Genomic DNA, 10,054 nt, shown 5'->3' with positions numbered 1-10,054 from the left:
GGTGGCCCCAACCTCTTTTGCCAAATGTAGACCGCCAACCAGGGCCTCGTACCTGCCTGATTATTGGACACCGGGAACTCAAATTTGATTGATTTCTCATACACAACTCTGGTTGGGCTTTCCAGGATGATCCCTGCTCCCCCGAACGTTTGGTTGGAGGCTTCGTCCACATGGAGCTTCCACCGTGTGCTCGATGTCTCGGGGGGGGGGGTTCCTGTCACTTCGACCAAGAAATCGGCCATTGCTTGGGCCTTAATCGCATGCCTGGGTTCATATTGCAAGTCATACTGAGACAGTTTGATAGCCCAAGTCATCATTTTACCTGCCAGATCGGGTTTCTAGAGTACTTGGCGGATTGCCTGATCCATCCTGACAATAACCTGGTGTCCTTGGAAGTATTGTCACAGCCTGCGGGAGGAGGTCAGGAGTTCATACGCTAACTCCTCCAGCTTACTGTACCTCAGCTCCGCTCCTTGTAGTGCTTTACTTACAAATAAATTGGTTGCTGGATCTTTCCTTCTTCTCGCACCAAGACCGCCGCCAGCGCCTCATCGGTTACTGCCAGGTACAGGTATAGCGCTTCTCAGTCTCTTGGTTTCCCGAGTACAAGTGGTGCCGAGATAATCTCTTTGAAGTGCTTGAAAGCTTCTTCACATGCCGGGATCCATTCGGACGCTATCCCTTTCTTCATCAAGTTAAAGAATGGCAGAGCTTTAGCGGCCAACGCGCCGAGAAATCGGGATAATGCAGTGAGTCTTCCTACCAATCTCTGGACTTCTTTTACGCATCCCGAGTTCTTCATTTGCAGGATTACTTTGTATTTCTCCGGGTTGGCCTCCACTCCTCTTTGGGTTATCATAAACCCCAAGAATTTCCCATCTTCCATGGCGAAGGCGCATTTGAGCGGATTAAGCCTCATGCCGTGTCGCCAAAGAGAAGCGAACACATTCTCTAGGTCGCCGATGAGATCCAACCTTGGTTGTCTTTACCAGAATGTCGTCTACGTACACCTCCACCGTTTTTCCGATAAGATCACTGAATATCTTGTTCATCAGCCTTTGGTACGTAGCTCCTGCATTCTTTAGCCCAAACGGCATCACCTTGTAACAGTATGTTCCCCCTGGCATTATGAACACCGTCTTCTCTTCATCTGGTCGGTGCATCGGTATCTGGTTGTAACCAGAATAAGCGTCCATGAAACACAGATACCGATATCCTGCCGCCACGTCAACAAGAGCGTCTATATTAGGGAGGGGAAAGGAATCCTTCGGGCACGCCTTGTTAAGGTTAGAGTAGTCCACACACATTCTCCATTTCCCGCTGGGCTTTTTAACTAGAACTACATTCGACAGCCAAGTCGAGTAGTCGAATTTCCGGATGAAGCCCGCTTCTAGTAGACTGGCCGTTTGCCTGGCCACCTCCACTACTCTTTCCTGAGAGATTTTCCTTCTTTTTTGAGCCACCGACTTGGCCTCTACTCTCACGGTTAGGTGGTGCGACATGAACTGGGGGTCTATCCCCAGCATGTCAGCCGACGTCCAAGCGAATAGGTCGCCGTTAGCTCTGATCATTTCCACCAAAGGTTCTTTCAAGTCATGAGGCAGGTTTCTGTTCATGAAGGTGAACTTTTCCTCGGAGTCACCGACCTTGAACTTCTCGAGGTCCCCCTCTAGTTCCGGCCTGGGTTTGTCGTCAACCCTGGCATCCAGGTCGGCGAGGAAGACTCCGGATGCCTCTTTGGATTTCTTCCTCAGGGAGAGGCTGGCGTTGTCGCACGCGACTGCCATTTCCAAATCTTCCCTGATAGATACAACTGACCCATCATCTGCAATAAACTTCATCATCAATAGCTTTGTACAAAGCACTGCCCCGAACTCATTCATAGTCTTTCTTCCCAAAATGAGGTTGTAGGCCGTGGAGTCCCTCAAGACTACGAACTCCGCCATTACCGACCTCTTCCCTCCTCCTCCTCCTATGGACACTGGTAGGGAGACTATCCCATCTGGTTTAATGAAGTTATCCCCTAGATCGACTACGCGGTGTCAATGGGACTTTAAGTCGGCATCTCGGAGGCCCAAAGCATCAAACACATTGCGAAACATGATGTTTGAGTCGGCTCCAGTGTCCACTAGGATTCGCTTTACTAAGCCAGTTCCAACTCTAGCTGTGATCACCATCGGAGGGTTCTCTGGTAAGTCGTCAAACCATTGGTCCTTGGGTCCGAATGATATTGACAGTATCCTCCTGGAGGGAAGGGCAGAACTGGATGATGACACGGCCAAGACTTTGGTGTCCTTCCTATTTACCGATTTCGACCTAGGAGCCACGTCTCTCTCGACCACGACGTTCACGATGGTGAGGCTGCACTCATTGTCCTCCTCTGGTTCTTGTCTCTGCTTCACAGTGCGGCTCTTGTCATCGCCAGGCCGATCGCGATCCCGTCTCTGGGGTTCTCTTATAAGGTGGGAGAACTCGGCCAACTTTTCTTCCCGGATCGCCTGCTCCAAGGCATCTTTTAGGTCGAAACAATCTTGGGTCTTGTGGCCGTAGCCCTTATGGTAGTCGCAATAGAGATTTTTTTTTCCCCCGTCCTGTCTTTTAGTTGCCGGTGCTTCGACAGGATGCCTTTGTCGGCGATCTGCTGATAGACTTCAACAATTGGGGCTGTCAGGGGGGTATAGTTGGTAAACTTTCCTACCCGGGGGAACTGCTTGAAGGTTTTAGCCTGGGCCCCGTCCTTGGAGTGTTCCTTAGGCCTTTTCCCTCTACCGGCCTGACGGGTATGGTTATAGGCAGGCTGCCGTTTGTTGGCAGCCATGACCTGGCTAACCTCTTCATCATTGATATATTCCCTGGCCACGTTCTAGATTTCTTGCATTGTCCACACGGGCTTGGTGGTGAGATATTTTCTGAAATCTTCATTCAACAATCCGTTCGTCAAGCACAAACTGGCCACCGAGTCAGTTAGGCCGTCGGCAAAGGTGGTTACAGAGCCCTGGGGGAGAGCATTGAACCAGAGAATTGCCGGTCCCGTTAAGGTCACGGGGAAGGGGCGACACCTTACTTCATCACCCACCCCTTCCAGGTTCATCCTGGCCTCAAATGCCGTTAGGTGTTCCTGGGGGTCTTGGGTCCCATCGTACCTCATGTCCGTTGGCTTATCGAAGTGCTTCAGTAGCCGGACCTCGAGGATCGAATGGTGAAAAGGGGTTGCCCCCATGATCACGGGTGGTTGCCTTCTCCTTGGTCTTTCTCTGCTGTCTTCATAGTTGTCCTCCACAGTATTTCTTGTCGGAGGTCGGGTGTAAATTATGGGATCTCGCCGCCTCCTTGGCGCTTCCCTACTCTCTTCTCGGATTTCTAATTCAGACCGGGGGCTCGGAGTGCGCCTAGAGCGGCTCCTTCGAGGGCTTCTCCCTCTCCTTTGAGGAGATCGGGAATGCTCTTGCCTTGGGGCTGGTTGGTGGCGCTCTCTGCCAGCCACCTCCCGCTCCAGGTTTTGTACTCTGTGGCGTAGCTCTTGTATTATTCTGGCGCTGTCACTTCTTGTTCCTCCAAAGGGTCGCCTCTCGTGGGAGCGCGAAGGGAGCTCAGGTTGTCGCAGGGGGATCTGATGCGTTCGCGGGAGGAAGCCACGGAGGCTACCCTGCCGCTTCTGGGGACCATTTCCTCCCCGCGTGGTTCTCCTCCGTCGTCTTCCTCTACAGGACCCAACAGAAAGTCCATGCTAGCCGGTCCCCACATACGGCGTCAATGTTCGGTTGCTCGGGATTCCGGACGGGTTGGAGAGATGCTCCAGGTGAGGAGATGTGAACCGGTTTGAACTTGAGTTTGTGTGGGCCGACGACCTCCCGAGCTCTTCGTGAAACATGGGGCGAGTCACCTGCAATGACACTCCGACGCCCAAGTCAGGAAGTATGCAGGCAGCTATGTGAGTAAAGGTGGTAGTGACGTACCTTGGGGGAGGGGTAGGACCCTCCCTATATATACCCTGTCAGAGGTAGGTCCCGTAAGGACAGACCCACTTTCCTCGAAATTTTTCCTCTCCAGCTGTTGCATGGTGAGCTGGCTTCAGGGAGGAGAGGTGTCCGGGTCGCTGCCCGAACGGGTTGCGCTCGTGCTGATCGGGTTACTCGTGGGCCGGATCGACTACTAGGCCAGCTGGACTGGTCACAACAGAAGCTTACTTAAGGGAGATAAATATTTATTACTATTATCTTTTAATATATGATGTATTATTTTTTTTTTTTTTTCATTCTATAACTTTAAAGCTTACTTGAAGGTGATAAATATCTATTAATATTATCTTTTAATATAAGATATTCTATACTTTTTAATCTAGAATATCATTTGAAAAACTTAAATAATAGAAAAAATTTAAAATTTTTAATCATACTACATGAATCAGTAACTAAATTAGACATAGTTATTATAAAATATATTTAAATATAAAATACAAATATATAAAATAACATTTCTTTATTTACAAATACCTATTAATATTTATTTACAAATATATGATAATTTACGTAGTCTTTTGTAGAGTTTGTACCTTAACTCGTTAATATTGACAATATTTTTATAGTTCTTACACTTATTATTATTATTATTATTATTATTATTATTATTATTATTATTATTATTATTATTACCTCCTAATTCCCAATTAATATAAAATTAATTACCCTAGTTATTATAAAATATATTTAAATATAAAATACAAATATATAAAATAACATTTCTTTATTTACAAATACCTATTAATATTTATTTACAAATATATGATAATTTACGTAGTCTTTTGTAGAGTTTGTACCTTAACTCTTAATATTGACAATATTTTTATAGTTCTTACACTTATTATTATTATTATTACCTCCTAATTCCCAATTAATATAAAATTAATTACCCTAATTTTATATTTAGGGTTTATGGTTGGTGTTGCACCAATGGATACATCCCGAATCAGGAGGTCAAAGTACCTTTTCTGCTGCTACCAACATATAAGTCGTAATTTAGATTAATTTTCAGTCATCTGCAGTTTTATGTATGGCTTTCGAGTAATCATTGTGAAATTGCTAATTACTTTTGCTTATGTTGCAACACGTTCGTTCATTATTAGTGATACTAATTAGAATATGATTACATAATTTTTGTGCTCAGATGATGTGGTTGGGAGACGAGGTAATGTAAAAGTCGAATGTTCTGCAAACTCTGACATGAGAACATTATGATCGGCTACCTCATTTCGAATAAGAAGCCATAAAATCTAATTATTAAATACTTTAACAATATTAAATCTGTAAATATATACAAATTAAAATATAAATATTCATATAGCATACTAGCACCAAAAACAAATTAATTCATATAACATTAGCTTGTACATCAAGTGCAACTGTATAATTGCTATATGTAATACGGTGCATTGTTCATCAAAACAACAAAATCTGAAAGTAGGTATCAAAGCATAATTTCACTATAAAAAAAACATAAGACACCGCATATGACATAAGCATAATGATAAATGATTTGTCCATGTTTATGGCATCAAATTACAACTTGGTCAACATGCAAAAGAAAAATTCAAATTTAACTATGCTCAAACTGGTAGCTCTCTGCTCTCTGCTCTTTAATTGAAGGACTTGGATCAGTATGAGAAGAAGCAGGCTGGTAGGCAGTGAATTATCGAGTGAGCCAGTGCTTATTAGCATTCCTATCAAAGATGCTTGGCCCGAAGGTTGACATTGTGATCTCCACAAAAAGTGGAAACTGCAACCAAATGAAGGAAGCAATTGGAACACAAGCAAGAAAACTTAAAGGTATAACAATCCATGCTTTCCCGTGAAGCACAACAAAGAGCGCCGCAGAAAATGCTACCAACATGGATGCCATGGAGATAAATAAAGTCAGAAGGCCTGTGATAAGCTTCACAGGTAATGCCTTGAGAAAATCATCTTCAGCATAACGGGAAGTGAGAATGCCTAAGAACATGATTATGGAAGTTGAAGAAGAAAAGAGCGATATTGCATCAGATAATACAAACACCACAAATGCCTTTTTCTTTGAGAAAATAGGGTAACCTGTGATCTGGTCATTACCACCTGGAACTGTAAATGCAGCCGCAAAAACCACCGTGGCTACAAGAGCAGCTACAAGACTAAATGAAGTGGCTGTTCCTTTCATCCATTTCTCACCTTGTTTCACCAAATCTTTGTGTTCCTCTGTAAACAATTGTCGAGCAGTTTTCTTGTCGTTGTTTAGAGATTGCTTTCTTAGAGCTGGCGTGATACTCTCCACTTCCTGAACGCGTGAGCAACCAATTAATAACCACCACATACATGTAATATATTATATAACTAACTAACTAACTAACTTTTATTGATTGAGTACCGACCTTAAACCACTGCAATTCTCTTTGCATTTGTAAAGCAGCACCAGAGATATCATGAAGCTGTGCGCTCGGAGCTAACAGTCCTGCCATGTGAAGCAGAGTGTCACCATTCCAGTCATTCATCTCCGCAAGTGCATTTTTCCAAACCGTACCGTGAATAAGATCAAAAACACTGGCTTGGCGATATTCAACACCAACAAATATAGCGTTTCTCGGATTTTCGTCTGGCCATCCCCAGAAGAGTTGTGGGTTCTCCTTTGTCACTTCCTTGATAAACTCTGGGATCCCCATTTTGGCAGCTTGAATAACTGCGAGATGTGCTCGACTATTTTCAAGTTCTGCTATATTTAATTTGAATAGCTCTTTACATGCAATCTCTAGAAGCTCACGAGGGTGCTTATAGGTTAACTTTGATTTATCAACCTTGCATATATTCCGTCTTCCTATAATTACAGATTGAGAGAGAAGTCAGTCCCACCAGCACAACAAAGGTTCAAAACTTACTAATTTTAAATCCATAAGGACGATTGAGAATAGCAAATACAATTATATAAAGTACGTCGTAATGTTTAACTAAGGGTAGTTATTATACTCACTTCTAAAGATCCATCTTTCCCAGAACGTGAGTTGACGCCCACTAGGAAAGGCAGAAGGTACACTTGCCAAAGCCTCCAAAAGAGTTGATTCACGCCCACGATGGCTTGCTGGTAACGGTATTACTGCTAACTTTGGGCAATAACGCAACAATTCTAGAGCCTTATCTGTTGTGCAAGGATAAAAAATTAGAAAACAATATATTATTATGTACTAATATTTTTTTATCAACTTTCTCATTTTAAAAAATTTTTTGGCCAACACTTAGTTATCAATTTATTTTTATTAATTGATGTTCAGAAAAAAAAAACCCAAAATAAATAAAAATTAATGGCCCTGGATTTTTCTTTACGTCAAATATGGGCTTACAGTTATTTAATTGAAAATAGAATTCCTAGATAGATGCTAATACCTAACAATATCTGAGAATAATAGCACATGATGAGAATTCTAACCCCATTAGATCCCTTTTCAGGTGTTAATTCTTCCCATGGTGTGACTGAAAAAAGATAAGCAGCCATTTCCTTGTTACCAACGCTAAGAGCACGTGTGAGGGGAATCCAACCAGTGTTTGAAGGAATAGTAAGTAATTCCCTGTTGCCTTTTTCCACAAGGCATTTTACCAGCTGGACGTCTTTACCGTAAGTAGCTTCATGAAGAGCCGTGAGTCCTCTATTGTCTCTCAGTTTAACGTTGTCTGCTGACATTAACTGCAACAGTTGCTCCACGATGTGGCGGTGCCCGAATAGAGCTGCAACGTGAAGAGCTCTCTTACCCTCGTGCGAAATTCTCGCGGTCAATGCTCCCTCATGCCCGTTAAGAAATTCACGAGTGCCGTCCCAATCACCAGTGCGCAATGCTGCATATAATCGTGCGTATTCTGGATTGTAATCCGTCCTCACTTCCTGTTTCAATTGAATCATAATCCGCATTATTTTCAGCAACTATAATATATACTTGATCTTCATATATATTATGCTTGCTCCAACAATTCCACCGCAAAGGTAATAAAGATTGACTTGTGTTTGATTGTATTATTCGAACTTTTATGATTCTTATGTTTAATATTAACAAGTTTTCAGGACTATTTCACATGTTGGGTGTAAATAGGGTAAGGTTGGAATTAAAAAAAAATGATAAAGCATATTTTTTGTCATTAACAATTTGTAATTTTTTTAAAAATACCTTTAATATTTAATTTCATTTAACTTTTTTATTTGTGTCAAAACTATCTTTTAAAACTTTTTAATTTTGTCTCCAGCATTTTATATAGAATTAGTGTCCATGAGTAATTTTGACGCAAATAAAAAATATCATGGACAAAATTAAATACAACTAAACTAATCGTTAAGACTATTTTTTACAAAAAATCACAAACATTTAGGACAAATCCTCGCAAAGGAAAATTCTTTGTCGTGCTCTGTTCTCCATTCATGGGATGGACAAAAGATTTTAGTTTCTGTACTCTGAAGACAATGCAAAAACATTTTTAACCTTTTGTAGTTGCCTATCTCCTGTCTTCAGATAAAATCCAAAGGGACCCTAAATACTGATTTTTCATCTCTTGCTTATGTTTGGACTGAAATGTATGTCCCTTCGACAAGCTTTCAGTTCTATTAATTCTCTGCTCATCATGTGCTTCTAAGCACAGTTCAATAGCAGTGAATATGGATACAAATTTAGCCTAAAGAAGTAACATGTTATTCAACAATATGCTTGTTAGTCGTTAGAGACTGTATCTGCATATAAGTTCATCTAGTTTGTAGATCCTAATATTTTAGCAGAGAAACCTTTAACAGAATCCGCACTAAACATTTAAAAAAAAAAAAAAGAAAATACATGTTCATATTCATATATATAAAATCTTTTTTCACAGTTTAGAGTTTATTGAGTTTCACCTTTGTGCGATGATACCCAAGCTGCAATGTGTCCCAGGCTTCCTTGGCTGTAGTGGCATTCATAATGGTTGGAAAAACTTTATCTGAGACTACAGATTGGATGGTGAAGAGAGCCTTTGCATCTTTAGAGGAATTTTCTCTCAAAGTTTGTTGTTGCCCATCATTTAATTGTGCGTTCGCTACTGGAACTTCAAAACCATTGTCCACAATTTCCCACAATTCATTTGCCACTAGGAAGCGTCTCATTTTAATTTTCCAGAAATCATACTTGTCCCCAGAAAATTTTGGTGCGGCAGATAAGGAAAGACTAGTGCAAGTCATCGTCACCTTGAAGAAATTATCAATGGAGCTTTAATACCAAGTGTTCATATTCAGCAACAATAAAATACAGTTTTGCTAGTATTAGTGCTGAAAAAAAAAATGCAGCAAAAAAAAATAGAACATCAAGCAAAAGGTTGCATAACATACACAACACATAGAGAGTGCATAATTGAGAAAGTGAGATTTTTTTTTTTCAGTTCGGATATTTATCGTTAATTATAGTGACTAATTCTTTTTGTTGATAAATATTTTAATAAATAAAATAGTTGGCCTAAAATTTTGAAGTGTCTGAGTAAAGATTAAAGAAGATCAAAGTGGGATTGATTAAAGCAGAACAAGAAAACTTTATTTGAGAAAGTGAGATTGAGTGAAACAGAACAAGAACTTGTTGTCAATCAATACCTTGTATTACAGTGGCAGCATAAAGATGTAGGAACTCAGCACTGTCTTTCTGAGTCAACGCTGGCAGCAAATAGATGTATGAAGGAACTCACCAATCAGCAGTCCATATTACCAGGCATGTTAGGTTTGTCCAGTATTTTTGCATAATAAGTTGGATCAACATTAATAAAAAAATGCAATCAAATAAGAGCCGTTAGATCTATATTATTTTCACCCAATCATCAATTTATTTGTGTATCAAATTATCAATTTTTTTTTTTGAGAAAATGGGGCTAATGTCCAAAAAGACTAAAATACAAACTAAACGAGATAAGAAAACCCTCTAACATCATCAGAAAAAGATAAATGTAATTCAAACTCTAAAGTTAAATTTTTATGCGCTAGACAATTTGCATATATATTGCCTTCTCTATAGATATTTACAAAATAAATCTCCCAGTCCTTT

The 10,054-nt window shown here is 40.8% G+C and overlaps 1 protein-coding gene across 1 annotated transcript; it reads right to left on the bottom strand.

Moving 5' to 3' along the window:
- Window positions 1-5,345: 5,345 nt before the first annotated feature.
- On the bottom strand, window positions 5,346-9,844 carry LOC107619528 (uncharacterized). The gene is made up of 6 exons (XM_016321819.3): window positions 9,610-9,844; window positions 8,887-9,213; window positions 7,401-7,893; window positions 6,991-7,155; window positions 6,398-6,837; window positions 5,346-6,303 (listed from the first exon to the last, which is right to left on the bottom strand). The coding sequence occupies exons 2-6, from the start codon at window positions 9,205-9,207 to the stop codon at window positions 5,686-5,688; spliced, it is 2,037 nt and encodes a 678-aa protein (XP_016177305.1). The 5' UTR covers window positions 9,208-9,213; window positions 9,610-9,844; the 3' UTR covers window positions 5,346-5,685.
- Window positions 9,845-10,054: the final 210 nt, after the last annotated feature.

Source organism: Arachis ipaensis, chromosome B9 (assembly GCF_059453495.1).
Source record: "Arachis ipaensis isolate K30076 ecotype BB chromosome B9, ASM5945349v1, whole genome shotgun sequence".
Taxonomy (NCBI): domain Eukaryota; kingdom Viridiplantae; phylum Streptophyta; class Magnoliopsida; order Fabales; family Fabaceae; genus Arachis; species Arachis ipaensis.
Note: the sequence above shows the minus strand (reverse complement) of the source record. Positions and strands in the feature narration are given on the sequence as shown.